The following is a 21,578-nucleotide window of genomic DNA, read 5'->3' as shown; positions in this document are numbered from 1 at the left end:
TTTTAAATTTCACTTCACCCGACTGCTACTGCACTAGGTTGATTAGACATCTAGTTAAAATCATATATGTGTTTATGTATATTTGTGTGTATTCATTTATAAATATAGAACTATGAAAATCCTGAAACCACATGATGAATGTAAATGATTATCATTTATCAACCTTGCATGTAAATGATTTGCTTCATTTTCATGTCAACAGAGAAAAGGAACAAATGGAAAATATATGTCGAATCCCACAACTAGTTCCCCTGATTCCTAAAGAACCAGCAAGCAGAAAAGCAGTCCTATCAGTGTGCTGATAGCTTGCCTGGATGTCAGAAATCTGGTCTCACCCTCACCTGATTTGGACCCTGTAGCCACCAACCCCGCGTGAGTGACCATTGGGTACAGTACAAGGCAAAGTAAAGACAGCAAAAAGAGCAAGGGCCACTTTGGCAAAAGCAAAGTTCAAGCGTGTGAGCTTTAGTGAGAGTTGGCAGTTGGATCTGAAGGAACTTTAAAGAGCACTTATGCATTGAAAATATCTTCCAATTGCAAAACTACAGAAGAGCACTATGCCTTACTTGTACGAGGGGGGATGCTCTGTTCGTTCCTGAAGAAATTCTCTGGATCAACAGCAGATTTTACATCTACCAATCTCTCAAAATTACCATTAAAATAACTCTGTCCATAAACTTTACCTTCTTGGTATGTCCAAGTTTCGCTGATGCCAATGTCAAGGTCCCTATAGTTCAAATAAGCACTTCTTGGGTTCTTGGACACAAAGCCAGTCATGTAACTGTGAAGCCTCTTAACCAGAGTTCTGTACTTTCTGTCTGCATCCATTCCTGTCTCCTTCCAGCTTATTGAATACTGGATCTTAAACAAATTTCCAGCTCGATGAGGAAATGGGGTGTCTGTAGCCTTGATTTCATTCATTATCCCTCCATATGGATTGAAAACCAACCCGGGTTCTGCTAATTCAATCATCCTTTTCCAAAGCCATTCCAACCCATCTTTAGGAATTGGAGTCTGCACATAATCTGACTTCCTCTTCATGAATTTAACATGGTAGTTTCTACTAAGCAGCGCATTCGGTGAAGTACCGTAGTTGAGACTACCCCACCAAAGAGCAGAGTCTATCCAACTCATCTCCAAACAATTCTCTTTTTTTAGACCCAATTCAGGGAGATCCTTAGCCAGTAAAGAGACAAGATTATCGGCACGCCCCAAATATAGTGCATAAATCGAAATTCTGATGGTCTTTTGCTTGTTTAAAGTAGCTGGCTGCACAAGCATCCTCATGAACAAATTGTTATCTGTTGTTGGAGCAACAGATTGCCACTTGTAAACAACATCAGTAGCGTTCTGTTCCAAAGTTCTTTCAACTTTAAAAACCGTAACAGTTTCAGGAACAGGAACAAGCTTGATCTTGTAAGCTAAAATAACACCAAAACTGCCTCCTCCACCGCCTCTGATAGCCCAGAAAAGATCCTCTCCCATGCCTTTTCTGTCAAGAATCTTACCGTTTACATCAACTATCTTAGCATCCACCACATGATCCACAGAGAGACCATACTTTCTCACCATGTTACCATAACCAGCACCGCTTATGTGCCCGCCAACGCCGACAGTGGGACAAACCCCTGCAGGAAATCCGTGGACTTTGCCCTTTTCCCAAATCCTATAGTAAAGTTCTCCAAGTGTGGCGCCGGCCTCAACCCAAGCGGATTCATCTGCCATATTAACAGATATTGAACGTAGATTGAACATGTCAAGAATGAAAAAAGGTTTGTCAGATACATAAGATATGCCCTCAAAATCATGGCCGCCGCTTCGAATTTTGAGTTGAAAACCGATCTTCTTGGAACAGATAACGGCTGCTGAGACATGTGATTCTTGCAAAGGGGTGATTATAATCACCGGTTTCGGTGTGGCAGAAGTATTAAAACGAGCATTACGGATGTATGCTTGTAAAACAGAGTTGTAGGAAGAACTGGACTGAGAGTAGACTATGTTGGAGACATGATCTGATGGGTTGGAATGGCTTGTTAGGCACTGAATAAAGGATTCATAGACGGAATCGGAGGCTGCCACGGAGGAGCATATGGTGATGGAGACGACAACTAAAAGAAGAAGAGGCAAAGACATCGTCATTGCTTTCTTGTCGGTGGGGGTGAAGAAGCTTAATTTTCTACTTTTATACAATGATTTATTCATAATTAAGATCAGGTGTTCATTAAGATATCCGCTTCCGGATTAGCAATCAAACAACAAGGAATCTAGTTAATCCGGCAAAGGCATTGATTCATCCAGCCTAGAATGTGGGGGCCAATGCATGGGGCAGGTGTCAATGGAGTCATTATACATTGTTACCTTTCGACCCACCCGAGAAAAGGAGCAGCAATCAATCAAATTGTCAGCAAGGTTAATATCTTACCGACTGCTTTGGGTCCAAACCACCCCTCTAAGCCTCCGCCCCTCGTACAGTAAACAATTTTTTAAAAAGGGAAAGCCTATGCTATTACACGTGTAACAAAAGCGAAATGTTTTCTAGGGAAGTGTAGCAGGACAAAGAAATGATACTGGTTCATAGCCATTCTAAGAATCACCTTGCTGACATTCTTACAGAGCCTCTACCAAGTATCAGGTTCGAGGCTTCGAGCAAATGGAGGAATGAAATTAGAGTTTGCTGCGAAGCAGCCAATTGGAGGATTCTTGGAGTCAATGGCCGACTTTGCTGCTGTGTTAGTTTTTCAGTCTAAGTCTCATGCTTGTTGCAGTGACCTATTGTAGCCTTTTCTGGTATGTTTTGGTTGAGATTTTTTATGTTTGTCATTATCCTAAGAGACAATTTAAATTTCTTTTTGAAAGTGGTTGGTATTATTAATCCATCAGCTAGTATACCATTATAAGTCTTGAGCCATGGTGGTGGAAGACTCATATTGGCATAAAAAATCTAGCTTTGGAGGAAACAGTCCATACGTTTACAAGGCATGCGGCTGCTCAACAAGCAAATTGGCAACAACTATCAAAAGTGACAAGTTTACTTTGAAGCAGTTGGAGTGTTGATGTTGAAGAATTCAATATGCAGAACTCATGCAAAGGAGCAGAATCTGTTAAAAGTATGATTGAGGCAGTTGAATAAGTTATTTATCAGTGTTGATGACCAAAGATAACTCTGTGACTTAAGTAGAACTTCTTCATTCTGCAGAAAACTTTCTCCCTTTCATCACATTTTCTCTGCATTTTTAAGTGCAATGTGTGTGCTCTTTAGGTTGCAGAAACTCTCCCTTTCTTCATTATATTCTCTCTGGAATGTAATTCTGTAACATGAATGACCATTATACAATATTGCCCAAATTTTAGTTCGCAACAAATAGTTTCTAAGTTAATTCTATAACAAATAAAATGGTAAACAAAAAAATAAGTACTTAGTTTTCTTTTTAACAGGGATGAGCATTATGTGTAAATATTCTGATTTATGAGTGAAGATTTGTTGTCATTGTCTGTATGTTCAGGGAACTAGCATAGCCTCGAGGAAATACACAAATATACTTGAACTAACTTCTATTCTGCCATTGTACTCTTCCAGGATGTAAGAGATGGAATGCTTTGTTCATATCTGAAAAAGTTGCCTGGATCTACCAATATTTTTACTTGCACCAATCTGTCAAAATTTCCCTTGAAATACTTACTTGCCCATACCTTGGCCTCTGAGTAGCTTGCATTGCCAATTTCATTGATCCCTATGTCCACATCTCTGTAGTTGAGATATGAACTTCTAGGATATTTTGATACATAAGGTGTCATATAATCATAAATCCTTGTAATCTGATCTAAACTGCGATCTGAAGCCTCAGCGCCATCCTCTTTCCAAGTCACTGAGTACTGGATTTTGTATATGTTCCCTGCTCTGTGAGGAAAAGGAGTTTCAGACTCTGAAATCTCACTCATTTTCCCACCATAAGGATTCAATGTTAATGCTGGTCTTCGCAGTTCAATCATTTTCTTCCAAATCCCTTCAAGATCCTTCTTGGAAATCTGTTCCTGCACATAGTCTGATTTCTTTTTCAAGTACTTTTCTGGTTGAGGATGTCGATTAAGCAAAACCTCCAAGGATGTTCCTTTTGGATAATTAGACCAAAACAGGACAGACTCAATCCAACTCATTTCAATACAATTCTCAGGCGATAAACCCAATTCGGGAAATGTTCCATTCATTAGGGAAATAAGTTTTTCAGCATTTCCAAGAAACAATGCGATGAATTTAGCTTTGATGGACTGCAAATGCGTTTTAGTCACTGGTAGCAGAACCACTCTAATGAACAGATTTTCATCTATCTTATCAGCAATATATTGCCATTTATGAACAATATCTGTTGCACCTTGTTCTAATGTCTTTTCTATTCTAAAAACAGTAACAATTTCTGGGACAGAAACTACCTTGATTTTCCATGAAAGAATGACTCCAAAGCTAGCTCCACCACCTCCTCTGATGGCCCAAAAGAGATCCTCTCCCATTGATTCTCTATCCAAAATTCTTCCATTAGCATCCACTAGCTTTGCATCGACAATATTATCAGTAGACAATCCATGTTTTCTCATCATGTTACCATACCCACCTCCACTGAAATGGCCACCGACACCTACCGTGGGACAAACTCCAGCTGGGAAGCCATGGTTTTTACTCTTTTCTGCAATTCGATAGAAAAGTTCACCCAATGTGGCACCTGACTCTACCCAAGCACTTTCATCCTCCATGTCAACAATTATAGATCGAAGATTGAACATGTCAAGGATCATAAATGGAGCTGCCGACACATAAGAAAGGCCATCATAATCATGACCCCCGCTACGGATTCTCATTTCCAAGCCATGGATTTTGCAGCAAATGATTGACGCTTGGATGTGAGAGACATGGGACGGAACCACAATGAATAGAGGCTTTGCGGTTGTGGCAGATGTGAATCTAAGATTTCTGATGTATGATTGTAGAATCGAGGTGTAGGAAGGATTGGTGGGGAAGTAGGTGACTGAAGAGATTGGTGGGGAGGTGACAGAATGATTGGAAAGGCATTGAAGAATGCTGCTTTCTTCGAGTATATCTGAATTTGCCATTGAATTACAAAGCAGAAAGATGATAACTGATAGAATTGAGACTGGATTCCTCATTATAGTACATGCGGGATGTGGCTGGCTCTTCCCCAAATTGAGAATTACAAGTTTAGTTACAGATTCTTCCTGTCTAATCTAAGGATTAGAAGGAAGGGCAAGCGATAAACTGAAACTTAATACTTGTACTTGATGCAAGGCATCCAGCTGAGATTATCTAAAAGAGAAGCTTCTGCGAAAGTCCAATCCAGTGGGGAAAAACAATTAGTGTCGGCTTAAAATATCTGTTTCCAGCATATTCTCGGGACTGAAAGTTACTACTAATAACAAAAGTAAACTGACCCATGAGCTTAGCTTAACTGGACTTCGCTGTACCGATTAGACCACCAAAGACCCAAGAAAACTATTTCAAATTGGGCAAATGGTAACAGGCTGATTGACCTCCCAAAAAAGAGCACAACCATCCATCTGTTTGTGTTGACTTTTAGAAAATGACTGAGATTGAAGTTACAACAATGGTGGAAAATATTCAGATAAGAAATGAAAGAGATAAAATAGCTGAGGAAGAAGATAATTTTTATAACGGTAATAAGGCCTATTATACGATATAAAGGCTTCATACCAACAATCAAGGTGTCTATTAGGCACATTACCTTTTACAATGCAAACTAACAAACAGAATAAAATAAAATAAATGAAAAAAGCAATAAATATTGAAATACCAGACGTGAGAATCACTGCCTGGTGACTACAAGAGTGGCACATTACCAGCTCGTGTCCTTGTCTTCACCAAAATTAAAATGAAACCTTTAGCGCCAAATCCTACAAAACTGGTCTTCATTCCAACACACCACTCGGAGATTAGTTTTGCAGATTCTCAGCTCACTCCTCAGAGTATCAAATTTATCCTTGCTAAGCCCTTTTGTGAAAATATCTGCTAACTGATTAACAGTGCTACAATACTTGATGGAGATTTCTTCATTTCTAACAGCTTCTCTACATTGCATGAAATTTGAATCTTTTATGCTTTCTTCTTCCATGACTTACCAGATTTGAAGCAATTGCAATAGCTGATATGTTGTCCACCCAAAGAACAGTAGGTGCTTCCTAAGTAATTTTCAAATTCACAAAAATTTTTCTGAGTCATAGTGCTTGATTCATAGTAGCTGCAGCAGCCATATATTTTGCCTTGGCAAAGGATTGTGTAACAATTTCTTGCTTTTTTGAGTTCCAGGCAAACAAAGCACTCCCAAAGGAGAAGCAGTAACCACTGATGCTTTTAGAATCATCCACATTCCCAACCCAGTCACGGTTTGAATACCCCTGAAGTTCTTGTTTCACATTTCTGCTAAATTTCAAACCAAAGCTCGAAGTTCCTTTAACATATCTAATGATTCTTTTAGCTGCATTCATGTATTCTTCAGACGGTTTTGCATAAATCTAGATAAAAGACTAGTAGCATACATGATATCTGGCCCGGATGCAAAAAGATAGAGCAAGCTACCAACAAGTTTTCTGTAGAGAGTTTCATCAGCTTCAGCACCACCATCATCCTTGCTGAACTTGCTGCCAAAAGCTACTGGTGTTGCCACTGCTTTACAGCTTTTCATTCTGAATTATTTAAGCAATTCAGAAGCATACTTTTTCTAATGCAACATTATGCAGTCACCCTTTTGTTCAATCTGCAAACCAAGCAAGGAAGACATGATGCCAAGGTCACTCATGTTGAATTCATTCTGCATTCTCAGCTTAAAATCATCAACTAACAATGTCATCTGGTCCAGTGATGAGCAGATCATCCACATAAAGTGACAATATTAAGTGAACTTGTTTACCTGAGCTCTTATATAACATACAAAGTATGTTCACTGTTGCTCTTGAGAAATCATTGACTCTGCAAATAATTATCCATCCTCTCATACCAAGCTCTTGGGGCTTGTTTAAGTCCATAGAGAGCCTTTACTAGTTTGCATACCTTATCCTCACTACCAGGTTCAATAAGGCCCTCAGGCTGCTCTACATAAATATCTTCCTTGATAGTTCCATTCAAAAAAGCAGATTTAAAGTCCAGGTGCCAGATCTGCCAATTTTCTCTAGTTGCTAGTGCCACCATTAGCTTGATTGTATCATGTTTGGCTACTGGTGCAAATGTTTCACAGAAATCCTTACCATATGTCGGAGAGAAACCCTTCACCACCAGTCTTACTTTGTGTTTGTTGATCGACCCATCTGAGTTGAGCTTTGTTCTATACATCCACTTAACTCCTATGACCTTCTGCTTGTCAGGTTTATCAACAAGAATCTAGGTTTGATTCTTCTTTATCATTGACATCTCAGCTTCCATGGCCTGTTTCCATTTTTAATCAGCAACTGCCTCAGCAAAGGAACCAGGTTCTTTAACAGCAACACAACATCTGGAATAAATGTCTTGTAAAGGCCTTGTTCCTTTCATAGGTACCTTATTAATATTCTCATATAAATCTCTATTATCTTCTGACTCAGTAAAGTAATCTCCAACAATTTCTTGTCCCTGTGCATTTTCAACAGAATTTGTGTCCCAATTCCATCTTATATTCTCATCAAAGACTACATTTTTACTGACAAAGAACTTCACTGTCTTAATATCCAGTGGCCTATATCCTTTAGAAACCTCACTATATCCAAGATGTATAGCAACAAAAGACTTTTCATCAAGCTTAGTTCTTCTAGCATTAGGTATTTTGACATAACCTATACAACCAAAGACTTTTTAATGTGTAACAGAATGTTTAGAGTTATACCAGGTTTCATAAGGAGTTTTGTTCACCAAGGCTTTGGTTTTGGGTATATTGAGCAGATAGTTTGCTGTGTTAACAGTTTCTGTCCAAAAGAACTTTGGTAAGCTCTTCTCAAACAACAGACATCTTGCCATCTCCATTAATGTTCTGTTCTTCCTCTCTGAGATTCCATTCTGCTGTGGACTATAGGTAATTTTCAACTGATGCACTATACCATACCTACTTAAATATTCTTCAAACTTCCTGGAAGTGTACTCAGTCCCATTATCAGTTCTTAATTTTTTGATTGTTGACTCTGTCTGGTTCTCAACTTGTAGTTTGAACTTGATGAAAGAACTCAAAGCATCAGACTTCAGCTTAAGAAAGAATACCTAATTGAACCTTGTAGAGTCATCAATAAGAAGAAAGTAATATTTACTCCCATTTAATGGAGTCTTCATTGGACCACCAAGATCTGTATGTAGTAGTTGTAACTTCTGAGTAGTACTTCAGTTTCTGTTCTTAGGAAATGGCACATGCTTTTGTTTCCCAAGCTGACATATCCTGCGTATTTTTCAATATTCACATAGGCAAGCCATCAATTAAATTCTCAGAAACCATCTGCTTAAGTGAACAATAGTTCACATGACCAAACCTTCTGTGCCACAATTCTTCATCAGACTGAGAGCATTTATAAGTAAAATGTGTTACCTTCATCCAATTCAAAGGGAAACACTTGTTTCTCGTTCCCACAGTGAAAAGTTTCTCACTAGTAGGATCCACAACAGTACATGACGTGTCCTTAAACACCAACTCAAAATTGTCATCAACCAGTTGACCAACACTCAATAAGTTCTGGCTAACTTTTGGTGCATAAAAAAGACCTGATATTGACTTGATTCCATTTGGAGTTTGAACTCCAATTGTACCAGTCCCAAGAAGTAATAGGAAATCACCATTGTCAATTTTCATTTTGGTACTAAAACTCTCATCAAGGGTTATAAAAAGGTCTTTGCAGCTAGTCAAATGATTGGAACACCCACTGTCCAGTAGCTAAGTGTCCCTTTTCTGAGCATTGTCTGCTGTTCTTGCTATAAACAGGACCTCATCTTCAGCTTGGTCTTTCTGCTCAACAACAGCAGCCTTCTCCTCTATCTTCACACCTCGATTCTTACATACTTTCTCTACATGACCCTGTTGATGACAAACCCTGCACTTCACAGTAGGTCTGTATCAACAATACCTCTCAGTGTGATTAGTCTTCTTGCAATAAGAGCAGGGTGGAAAATTCTTCTTCTAACCTCCTTGTTTCTTATCACCACCTTTCTTTCCTTTATCCTTCTTATCAGTTCTTGATTTCTTCTGATATTCTCCACCAGATTTTTTTCTATGTTTCTAGCCAAAAAAGCTCCCTCAACATATGCATCCTGCCTCAAAGCTCTTCTCTGCTCTTGAGCTTGAAGAGAATTAAGCAATTTATTAACATATATTAACCCAAGGTCCTTTGAATCCTCAAGTGAAGAAATCTTCCCTTCAAACTTTTCTGGTAAACTAACCAGTAGTTTGTTCACAATTCGTTTCTCAAAGACATTTTCACCTAACAACCTCAACCTATTCACATTATTCAGAACTTTGTCAGCATACCCTTGTATAGACTTATAATCTCCCATTCTTGGCATTTCAAACTCTCTCCAAAGGTTGAGAGCTTGAATCTGTCTAGTCCTATCAGTCCCATGAAATACCTCCTTCAGCTTATCCAGGCTTCCTTAGGTGCTTTGCAATTCATAATTCTAGTATAACTAGAATCCGAAATTACAGAGTGTAGAACTGAAAGGGCTTTGTACCTTTTGGCAACTTCTTTGTTGTGCTATTTCAACTGAGCAATCGCCGAGTTTGCCACTCTCAAAACAAGTGGATCACCAGCAGCGTCCACGATCTCCCACAGATCATACGCTCTCATGTACGCCTCCATTTTGATTGCCCAAATAAGATAGTTCTGCCTCGAGAAGACAGGAGGAGTAGTAACACTCATATTCAAAGAAGCCATAATTCAATCAGCCACGAAAACAAAGAGTCTCAAACCAAAAGAAAACAGTGAAACAACAGTCAAGAAAACCTTCCCTACAATCCCTTAAGGTCCATTAGAGCTCTGATTGGAAAATATTCAGAGAAGAAATGAAAGAGATAAAATACCTGAGGAAGAAGATAATTTTTATAACGGTAATAAGGCCCCTTACATGAAGGCTTGATAACAGAGAGAGCAAAACGATAACGTTTTAACTAACAGGGTACCTAGAAGGAATAAACACGGGACCCAGACGGTCGGAGAGTCGTTGTACAATAATCCTTTATACCCAACAAACAAGGTGTCTATTACGCACATGACCTTTTACAGTCCGAATGTAGACTAATAAATATAATAAAATAAAATAAAATAAATGAAAAAGGCAATAAAATTTGAAATACACATGTGAGAATCACTACCTAGTGACTACAAGAGTGATACACTACCAACACGTGTCCTTGTCTTCCCCAAAAATAAAATGAAACCTTTAGCCCCAAATCCTGGAAAACTGATCTTCATTCTAACGGTTTTCTGAAGAAATTGAAATTTTTTCCCGAGTAAATAAAAGGATGAAAGCTTTCATTAACATCATGAAAAGTCAGCAGCAATATTAGCCTATTTGGAAGCAAAAATATAAGCTTATTTTAAAGTAAAAAGACATACGACTTGACATGTTATGAGATTTTATATTAGGTAAGTAATGACAAGATTATTTCATTAAGTCAACGTTTTTAAGTGAGTGTCTTTTTCCTTCGGATTTCAAACAAAATATAATGGGAAAGAAAATAATGGTAATTAATTGAACGTATATCCTAACAAAATAGGAAAAAAGAAACTCTTTTTAGACTATTGAAAATTTATTAAACTAAATGGAAGGAGGAAGAGTACTGCTGATAACAATATACTTTTATTGGTGCTTATTTAAATATTGCAAATGACTATGCTAAACATCCTGGTGATCAGGTCCTTTTAGTCAGCAGCCCCTGCAATCAGATGAACGAGTTGGAATGCTTTGCTCATAGCTGAAGAAATTGTCAGGATCGACCTGCGTCTTCACATCCACCAATCTGTCAAAATTTTCCTTGAAATATTTGCTTCCGTAAACTCTTCCTTCTTCCAATGTACCATTTGAATTCACACCAATGTCGATATCCCTGTAGTTGAGAAATGACTCCCGTGGATTCTTTGACACGTAGGGGGTCATGGCTTCGTACAGCTTCCTGGTCCAGTTCAAGAAGTTGTCAGCGATCTCGTTCCCTGGTTTTTTCCAGTTGGAACCATACTGAATCTTGAATATATTCCCTGCTCTGTGGGGGAAAGGAGTTGCTGTGGGCAAAATCTCACTCATTTTCCCTCCGTAAGGATTCCAGTTCATCCCCACATTCTCTGCTTCTATCATTACTTTCCATATGGCTTCCAAGCCAGCCTTGGGGATAGGTTGTTGGACATAATCTGATTTACGTTTCAGAAAGCTTTCACTCTTAGGAATTCTTTGGAGCAACACGTCTGTTGATGATACATTTGGATAATTGATCCAAAAGAGAACTGATTCCACCCACCTCATCTTGATGCAATCTTTTTTCTGTAAACCTAGTTCCGGAAAGCTCTCGTTCATCAATTGAAGAAGCCTTTCTGTTTGCCCCAAAAACATAGCAACAAAAGATGCTTGAATCGTATTCTGGCCTGGAGGGCTTCCAATTTTTTCAGGGCTCAGCATCAATCTTATGAAAAGATCATCATCCAGCCTATCCGCAACCTGTTGCCACTTGACAACGAGGTCAGTGGCTCCTTCCTCCAGGGTCTTGTCTACTCTGAAAACAGTGACAGTTTCAGGAACAGGAACCAACTTGATTTTCCATGAAAGAACAACACAAAAACTAGCAGCACCCCCTCCTCTAATGGCCCAAAAGAGATCTTCTCCCATAGATGCTCTATCGAGAATTCTACCGCTAGCATCAACTACTTTCGCGTCTATGATATTGTCAACAGAAAGTCCATACTTCCTCATCATGTTTCCATAGCCACCACCAGTGAAGTGCCCGCCAACACCAAGAGTCGGACATACCCCGGCAGGGAAGCCATGAACTGGACTTTTCTCTGCAATTCTGTAATAAACTTCCCCAAGGCTCGCCCCCGCCTGCACCCACGCACTTTCATCTCTTACATTGATATCAATACCTCGAAGATTAAACATATCGAGAATAACAAAAGGAACACTGGATACATAAGATAGACCCTCATAATCGTGGCCACCACTCCGGATTCTGATCTGCAAGCCAACGGATTTTGAACAAACAACAGTTGCTTGGACATGGGATTCGTGCAAGGCGGTCACAATAACGAGAGGTTTAGGGGTTTCAGGTGTCATGAACCGGAGATTCCTTACATATGACTCTAAAACAGATGAAAATGAAGCGTTGTTAGGGGTATAGATGGCTCCAGCGATTGGATTAGAGGATTGAGATTGCTTGGAAAGGCATTGAACAAACTTGTCCTGAATAGATTGTGAACTTGCCAATGAAAGCGAAATGAAAAATATTGATAAGGCTGAGAGAATCGCAGATGCTGCGGCCTTCATCTTTGCCGGCTGCTCTTTCATCACAAGGTCATCAACGTTCCTCTTATCTTCTTAATCTAATGAATCTCATGTCTGACATCTGTTAAAGTCTTTGGTGATTTTAAAGGGATATTCTGGGCTTTTCACATCTTTCTTCCTCTTTTGTTTTCCTTACTTCCCTCTCACTTCGTTTTTTCGCATCTCTCATGCCCGTGTTTCCTTGCTTCCCTCTACCAAGGTGGCATTAGATTAATTTCTTGTGTTTATTTTTCCATTGAAAAGGAAAGATATTTGTATGGTGAAACCGTCATAGAAGGAAGATTTAAGGAGGATCTGATCTGCCTTCCAAAATTAAACGAGTCATGCTTGGAATTGAGGTATTATCAGCTCGGTCAGGGAGAAAAGCTACGAGGCTGATAGCTTTAATGGAAAGGTTTTATAATGTTGTTACACATCCATTAAATTACAATTAAAATGAAAAAATTAATATAATTATAAATAAAGAAGTGTTAATTACATAAATTTGTAACGTTTTGATTAAATTTTGTTAATTAATTTATTATATTAGAATTCTCTTATATAATATGTATTTGAAAATATTAATGAAAACTTCCAATCAAAAACATGAAAGTTTGTAGACGGATGTTTAATTTAATAATAAATAGGTAAATCTCTTAAGTCAATAGCAGATTTGTGGAATTTAAGTGTTCCTGACTGTGGTGTTGTAGACACTTTCTCCAATTAGGTAATTTTTGGGTAAATTTCTTTTTGATCTTGCATTGGTAATATCTACATATATTAAAAGTCGTCCTTGAAAGGGGCCAATTGAGCTCAATTAGAGAGCCACATCAACAGTTCAATTAATTGACATGTGGCGCTCTAATTGAGTGAAAGTTGTTGTTTTCTTTAGTGGCATAACATTTTGGTGATTTTTCCTTTCTTAGGTTTCTTTATCGTTTCTACTTTTGATTTGTCCATTCTAATTTTTAGCTTCTCCCCTGGGTTTTTCTGCCTTCTCTCTTTTTTTAATCTTTTTCTCTAATTTTTACAGCCTTTTTCGTTTTTTAACTTTTTTTTCATTGGCTTGCTTTGTTTGGTCTTTGATTTGTTCAGCCATTGTTTTTGGTTTCTTTATTTTTTTATTTTTTTGTATTTCGGTTTCATTATTGTATGAATCTTTCTTTGTTTTGTGATTTTCATTTTGTTTTGATTCGTGGTTTTTGTGTTGCTTTGATTTGACTGTATTAATTTGCTTTATATTTTGGTTCTTCAAGTTGCATTTGCTTTTGATTTTTCCCTTTCATATGCTCATGGTTTGATTTTTTTTTCCTACAGGTTCTATTGTTCGACTTTTGTTTCATTGTTATTTTCTATTTTTTTTCTTTTATTTATTCTTATATAGTTTTTGTTTATGTATGCTTTTGTTTTTAAGTTTTTTTATTTATTTTTACTTTGAGGTTTTTTAATGGTTTTTGTGTTTTTGGGAGGCCATGGCATTTTTGTCTTTTCCTAATACCATGATTCTAGAATTTGTTCTCTTTATTTGAGTGTTCTCTTGCTTAGAGGAAGAATATGGAGAAAGAATGAAAGAATGGGGTGAGGAAAGAGGAGAGAAGAGAAAGGAGAGATCAAGCAGGAGCGAGAGTTAAGGGTCAAGAGTAGAAATATAAATATAAATATAAATTTTTTACTTTTTTAATTGATTAAACAGATTAGATAGCGATATATTAAATTCTCTATTATTTTTCTCCTTTCTTCTTCATCTTATTTCCTTGCCCATTGTTTTACTTTTTAATTATTTATTTGATTTATTTAATTTCAATTTATGCATTAATTTAAATTTTTGACAATAATTTAAAAAATGATAAGAATAAAAATAAAATAATTAATTGAACAATTAATTCCATGATTTTCTATTTATCTAGTTTTATTATTTAAGTTTTTATTATTTTTTATAATATTATTGGTTCTATACAGAAATCAGAAACCTTTGGTGTAAGTATCTAATTTTTCTTCTTTTTATCTCATTTCATTTGTTTGTTAAAGCTTTTATTATTTGGATTCTTTATTATTTTTATTTTTATTCAAGCTTTTAATTCAATTGATGACCTTGATTTAGTGAATTCTAATAGTTTGTGATTTTACTAAAGCAATTTCATTTTGTGTCTTGCTATTAATGTAATCAATTGTTGACCAATTCTTTTGATTTCATTTCAAATGCTTAAATTGAATTAAAAGGAACAGTAGTTAAGCACTTGAAGCATATGAGAATTATGAATATTATCTGAAGTAAAATGAAGAATGATTGCATTTGTGCTATTTTATTTTTTGTTAATATTGAGAAGAATTTGTTTTACGATTTTGTTATATGATTAAGTTATTTTTGGAATATCAAGTCTATAATTTAATCATTTGTGTCTTTTGTTTTAAATTATGAGACTTTAAAGTAAGTGTGTTTGCCACATAAGATTGATATGGATTAGTATATATTTCTTTATTAATTGTTTATAAAGCTTTTTTAAATGCAGTTTTAAGTTTTCATTACATTAACTATTTATGAAATTTTATAAACCCATTATATAGCGCGGGCGCTCTTCTAGTATATATTAAAAAAGTGGAATTTGAATTTTTTTTAAATTAAAAAATAAAGTAATTATGATACTTGAAAAGTGGTCTCCAATCCTTCCACAAGGTTAATGCTTTTCTAAAGTGGTGAATAATTATAGAGGCATAGCAAAGGCAAGAATGTACTGCATACCCTAATCATTGAGCATTTGTTTTTTTTTTCTTTTAGCAAGCATTGAAAAGCATATAGGTGGAGATGTTTTTTATTATATATGAAGAAAATTGGAAAGAAAAATTTGTTGGTGCAAATAGGATTTAGATGGAATTCAAGAAACAAGCAAAATTGACTTCAAGATGAGCCTTTCAATAGATGCTCTCTTTAAGATCTATTTCGCCCCCACCACTCTGTATGCAAAAGGAGAATTATACGAATAGCCTTAAAGATACAATAAAGTCAACGTCTAACTTCATTTTTGCACTTTACGAGAGTAGACCGCTAGATACACTCGATGATTTGCAAAGTTATTCGATCTTAAAGTCTACTTTCTCTAAAAAGTAGATTATAAGGAATTTGGATTCCTTTGATACATGATGGGAACTCAAGTGTTTATGTTTATTTTCAAAACATAATACTTCTATTGCTCTTGATTTCTTTGCTCTTGTCTTATTTGTTTTGGTGTGTTAAAATGGTTGACAATAAGGCCTTTATAGAAGCTTGCAAGTGTTTTTCTCAAGGACACAATCTTTTCATCAAGGAACCTCTTTGTCTTAAAGATACTTTTGCATTTTGCAAGACACAATCCTTAGATAAATGTATTGTTCCAATAATCACCTTACGAAAGGACAATAATTCATTGCATAAGACATAATCTTTTCATATCTAAACTTTTGAGCTATGGTGTTTTTCTTGTTCTGTCATAACTTTTGGATTTAGAGGTATTTTTTCAACATGTCATTTTACCAAGAGACATAACTATTCACATGAAAAACCCACCTACAATCCAATAGTCACATTATTTGATATAATCTTTTAGCTAAGATAACTTTTCATATGAAAAGATAATCTTTTATTTTGAAAATATAGTAACAACTCCCCACTATTTTTAAAATTTTCAAATACCAATAATTTTGGGAATCTTGTGCATAAATGAAGGTATTTTGAAGATCTGAACCTTCATTTAGTTAGTGTGGTTGGTTATAGTCAGAATTGACTCGTTGATCAAGCATTAAACCAACAATTCTTCATTTGACTAGTCAAGCCACTAAACACACACAAACTTCTTTTCTCACTTTGTATCTAGTTTTGTCAACTTGTTTTTATGGCCCTTGTGTTTTGCATCTATTCATGAGTGTTGTCAGATTCAATCTTTTAGCTCCTAGAAACGGTCACATTTTTACTCACATAGGTAGCCCCTATCAAAAGTACTCTATAATTATAGTACTTCAATATATACATGTTATGGGTCTATTAAGAACTTTTGTTCAACTTTACTTTACACATTACAGGAACCAAGCACTATTCATCTCTAGATGGAAAATATAAATTAGTGCTTGCAATCACCCATGTGGTAGAATGGTCAGTACCAAAAACTTACAAGTAGACCACAAGTGTCGATATAAGCTCCCACCATTGGCGATTTAATTGATAAGCTTAAGACCCATCCTTTTGAGTTCTTTATTACCAAGTTTTTCTTCAAACTTTTGGTAAAAGAATCTATGAAGTTTTCACAAAACCTCACATAACTTACAGTGACTATACCATCATTAATTCTTTGTCTTACAATTTTATGTCGAAGTTCAATATATCAACTCCTTCCATTGTGTGCTTGATTATATGCCTTTAATACCGTTACTTCATTGTCACAATGTATCAATATTGGTGCTATTGGTTCAGGCCACAATGGAATTTCATAGAGTAAAACTCTCAACCATTCCGCTTTTTGGATGGCAAATGTTAATGGTATAAATTCAGTTGCCATGGTGGAGTCCATTTAACAAGTTTGTTTCTTAGAACCTCAAGAAACAACACTCGCACCAATTGTAAAAATCCAACCAATTATAGAAGTATGATCCATTCTATTTGAGTTCTAACTAGCATCTATATACCTTTCTAAAACTGAAGAAAAACTTGAATAGCAAGTGATATAGTTCATTATACTTTTTAAATACCTTAGAACTATATGAACAACATACCAATATTCTTTACTTGGATTACTTGTAAACTGACTTAGCATCTTAATCACAAAAGCAATGTTTGACCTTGTACACACTATAGCATACATTAGGCATCCAATCACCTTAGCATATTCATTTTGTGCTATTGGCTTGTCTTTATTGGATACTAGCCTTAAATTAGAATTATAAGGTGTAGACATTAGTACACAATCTGACTTGCCATACTTCATTACAATCTTTTTAATGTAATGAGATTGAGACAATGTTAAGCCATTATTTTCTCTCATTATTCTTATACTAAGAATAACATCTTCCACACCCATATCTTTTATGTAAAAATTCTTTGATAAGAATCTTTTTGTGTCCTCGCCTTGTTATAAATTTGCATCAAAGATTAACATGTCATCCACATATAGACAAATGATAACACCTTTATCATTATGGAACTTACTATAGACACATTTGTTAGATTGATTAATCTTGTAGCCATTAGTTAGTATAATCAAACTTTTGATGTCATTGTTTAGGTGCTTGTTTTAATTCATACAAGGATTTAACAAGCTTATATACTTTCCTTTCTTGACCAAGAAAGACAAATCCTTTGAGTTGTTCCATATGCACTACTTCATCAAACTCACCATTTAGGAATGTCGTTTTAACATCTATTTGGTGAATTACCATCATATGTATAGATGCAAATGCTACAAGCACTTTAATTGCAGCTATTTTTGCTACCGGTGCATATGTATCAAAATAATTAGCACATTCATTTTGTTTAAAGCCCTTGGCCACTAGCCTTACTTTAAACTTATCTACGATTTCATCAACTTTCATTTTCTTTTTGAAATCCATTTACAGTCTATTAGCTTGGAACTTGGTGAAAGGTCTATCAATTTCTAAGTTTTGTTTCCCACTATCGAGTCTATCTTATTTTGTATTACTTCTCTTCAAAATGAAGCATCTTAAGACATCATTGCCTCCCAATAAGTTTGAGGATCACATTCTCTTTCTATATTAAAGTAGTAAGGCAAGTATTCACATGTTTCTTCTCTCATACCTTCTATTAAGTAAATGACGAAATCGAATCCATATGTCTTTGCTTTTCTAATTTTTTTACTTCTTCGAAGCTCAATAGTTTTCTCATCATTTTCTAAAAGTTTATCACTTTCTGTTATTAGTTCTTTGGATCTTTGAATTAAATTGAACATTGTTTCATCAAAGATAATGTCTCTTGATTCTATGACTATATTAATAGAATATGAAACATTGGGCTCTATCACCATGAAACGATATGCTTTAGTATGTTTAGCATATCCTATAATATACGTTTAATTCCTCTTTCACCCATTTTTCTTTCCTTTGGCTCCAAAACTTTTACAATGACTCAACATCCCTAAACTCTTACATAATTAAAGTTTGACCTTTTTCCATTCCATAGGTTATAAGGAGTAGTTTTACTCCTTTTGGTTGGAATTATATTTAGTATATGGCAAGTCGTTAATAAGGCTTAGTCTTAAAATCTTTTTTCCCAAACCTAAACTAGAAAGCAAAGCATTGATCATTTTTGAAAGAAGTCGATTCTTACGTTCCGTTACACCATTTTGTTTTGATGCGTATGAAGCGGTAATCTCATGAATAATACCAGTGGACTCGAAATACTTGGAATCATAATATTCACCTCTTTTATCACTTTGTAAACATTTGATATGCAATTCATAATGCAATTCAATTTTATTTTTATATATTCTAAATTTCTCCATTACTTCATCTTTGGCATATACAATAAATAAATATAGCAATATCTAGAGAAGTCACTATAAATGTTATTGATAACTCTATGATATAAAGTTATTTAGGCATAATTTTGATAGTAATTTAGCTTAGTTCTTGTAGTAATGCATAAAAATTAGTAGGTTTTATTTAATTATTTTAAATTAGTTAATTTAGGTGAGTCAATCTAATCTTAGTTAATTTTATGTTTAATTTGTTGTTAAAGTGATTAAGATAGGTTGTTATTGATTTATTTATGCTTTTGTAGGTATTTGATTAAAGAAGAATTTTAATGGAAGAAAAAGAGCAATTTTGAGGTGCAGACTTTTATTGCATATGTTTTAGTATTTCAACCATAACTCTCTCTATGGAGCATCAATTCTTTATGGGATCAACACTCTACTCATCACTATATTATCTTTGCGATACATATACTTACGTGGGTAGAAAATTGAACAACAGTTACGAAGTATTTCTTTCCACTAATAGATGGAGTACTATAAATGTCACAAACATTAGAATGTATTAATACAAGCATTTTAAAGTTTCTTTCTCCCTTAGAAAATGAACTTCCTATGATTTTAGTAACCATGCATGTCTTGCACATATCATTATTTTCCATCAATATTAGATATCAACTCTAATTTAATCATATTATGCATTTTTCTATAATAAACATGACTTAATCTATTATACCATAAATTAAACCATACTACTTTACAATCATGAACATTAAATCAGGCATCAATATAAGTAGAACTAGTAGCATTTTATTAATATTAAGATTAAACATGTTTCACATAACTATTCACTTCTCACATATTGTCCACCTTTTGTAAGGATGAACTTATTTGTCTCAAATACTAATGTGAAGCCATACTTATTCAACAAATCACTCGACACAAGAATCTTTCTAACTTATGGTACATAATAGACATTGTTTAGTATAAATATTTTTCCATAAGTAAACATGAGTTCTACGATACCTTTTCCTTTCAGTCATGTAATGAAGGAATTTCTCATGTATAGCATGGTTCCATCATTAACCGCTTCTAAGGACTTGAAGAAACTTTTGTCCTTACATACATGTTTAGTTGCACCAATGTCAATCCACCATCCTCCATCATCTTGGAGAAGCTTGATCTCGAAAATCATAGCAACAAACTTGCTATTGTTCATATCTTATTTCTTGTATTTCAAAAGTCTACATTTGACCATGAACTGTCCAAGTTTGTTACAATGAAAACATGGACCCTTTTGCTCCTTTTAGTTTTTTCACTTTTGTCATTTATACCAACGAAATGTTTTCTTTTGTTGTACGAAACTGACTTGTTTTATGGTTTATGCTCCATCACATGGACTTTTGAAGTCTCAAGATTCTTTCCATTAGAATCTTTTTCTGTTTTATCTTGCTTGACTTTTTATTGTTTGCAATAATCTTCTTTTATTCAAAGATAATTACCAAGGTCCTCGAGAGACATTTCCTCTTTTTTATATTTTAGAGTTTTCTTAGTGTCTCTTCATGTGGGGGGAAAATTGTTAATTATAAAAGACACAACAATAGCTTTATTTATAATATATAACTTAAAGGTATTAAGCATGCATTCAAGCTCATGAAATTGATTCATAACAAAACAATCATTTTATGGATGAGACAAAGTACTTCTTTCCAACCAATATGTGTCTATTATGCATATCACACACAATATCATTTATATTCATATCAAGTAAAGAAGGAAAACTTATAATGTCAAACCCTGCTTTGTAAAATAATTATAATGTCATTCACATGCTCGATAGAATGTTTGTATATTTAGGAAGTTCGAGAAATCATTAAAAGACTATATTGCCCATAATGGTACCATTAAGTCGATTAAGCCTTGAACTAGTTCAAATAGGAATTTTAAGGTGAAATTAAGAGTTTCACAGTTTAGGGATGACTCAAAATGGTAATTCGGAGTTCGAGGTTCAATTCGGAGTCAAATCAAAATTTTCACTATCTAGGGGCAAAATCGTAATTTTTCCATCCATGGATAAATTTTGAGATTTTGAGAGAATTTAGATCACATTTGACAAATTGGAGAATGATAAGAGTATAAGGGATGAAAAATATGTCTATGGGCAATTTTTCAAATTTTGGGATAAAAACGTAATTTTTCACTTTACGAGGGTAAAAGTGTAATTTTTAAAAATTTACTCCACCAAAACTTTGGAAAAGTCTAGAAATTTTATGGAAGACATGGATAAGTGAAGATGATTGAGTGGTAAAAAAAGAAAGTCAAAAAGATGGCTAGAAAAAAATAAAATAATAAAATATTCAAAAGGTAAATAAAATAATAATATTTTATTAAGCCTATTAAAAGGCTTGAAAATTCCAGAATTCTTCATTGAGAGGGTCAGCCAAAACCAGCAGAAGAGAGAGAGAAATAAGAACAAACCCTAGAGTGAGAAAATTCAAAGGAAAAGTGTGATTTTTCAAGGAATCAAGTGTTTAAAGGTATGATTTTTCAAGCTTCGCTTAAGACTTATCATTTCCATGCATTTCTCCTTATTTTCCATGGTTAAATTATGTGTTTTGATGATGGATTCAAAT

General features: G+C 35.0%; 3 protein-coding genes across 3 annotated transcripts; all 3 read right to left on the bottom strand.

Moving 5' to 3' along the window:
- LOC18595163 (reticuline oxidase-like protein) lies at positions 133-3,257 on the bottom strand. Its single transcript, XM_018123452.1, has one exon. It carries the CDS (start codon positions 2,200-2,202, stop codon positions 556-558), a length of 1,647 nt encoding a protein of 548 aa, XP_017978941.1. The 5' UTR covers positions 2,203-3,257; the 3' UTR covers positions 133-555.
- On the bottom strand, positions 3,363-10,036 carry LOC18595162 (reticuline oxidase-like protein). The gene has a single exon (XM_018123453.1). It carries the CDS (start codon positions 5,155-5,157, stop codon positions 3,553-3,555), a length of 1,605 nt encoding a protein of 534 aa, XP_017978942.1. The 5' UTR covers positions 5,158-10,036; the 3' UTR covers positions 3,363-3,552.
- LOC18595160 (reticuline oxidase-like protein) lies at positions 10,784-12,607 on the bottom strand. The gene has a single exon (XM_007022990.2). It carries the CDS (start codon positions 12,515-12,517, stop codon positions 10,892-10,894), a length of 1,626 nt encoding a protein of 541 aa, XP_007023052.2. The 5' UTR covers positions 12,518-12,607; the 3' UTR covers positions 10,784-10,891.

The sequence above is a fragment of the Theobroma cacao genome, chromosome 6 (genome assembly GCF_000208745.1).
Source record: "Theobroma cacao cultivar B97-61/B2 chromosome 6, Criollo_cocoa_genome_V2, whole genome shotgun sequence".
Classification (NCBI taxonomy): Eukaryota; Viridiplantae; Streptophyta; class Magnoliopsida; order Malvales; family Malvaceae; genus Theobroma; species Theobroma cacao.
Note: the sequence above shows the minus strand (reverse complement) of the source record. Positions and strands in the feature narration are given on the sequence as shown.

Bases quoted from the DNA above. Each gene is read 5' to 3' on its own strand.
- LOC18595163 (XM_018123452.1), bottom strand. From the start codon at position 2,202: ATGAATAAATCATTGTATAAAAGTAGAAAATTAAGCTTCTTCACCCCC.
- LOC18595162 (XM_018123453.1), bottom strand. From the start codon at position 5,157: ATGAGGAATCCAGTCTCAATTCTATCAGTTATCATCTTTCTGCTTTGT.
- LOC18595160 (XM_007022990.2), bottom strand. From the start codon at position 12,517: ATGAAAGAGCAGCCGGCAAAGATGAAGGCCGCAGCATCTGCGATTCTC.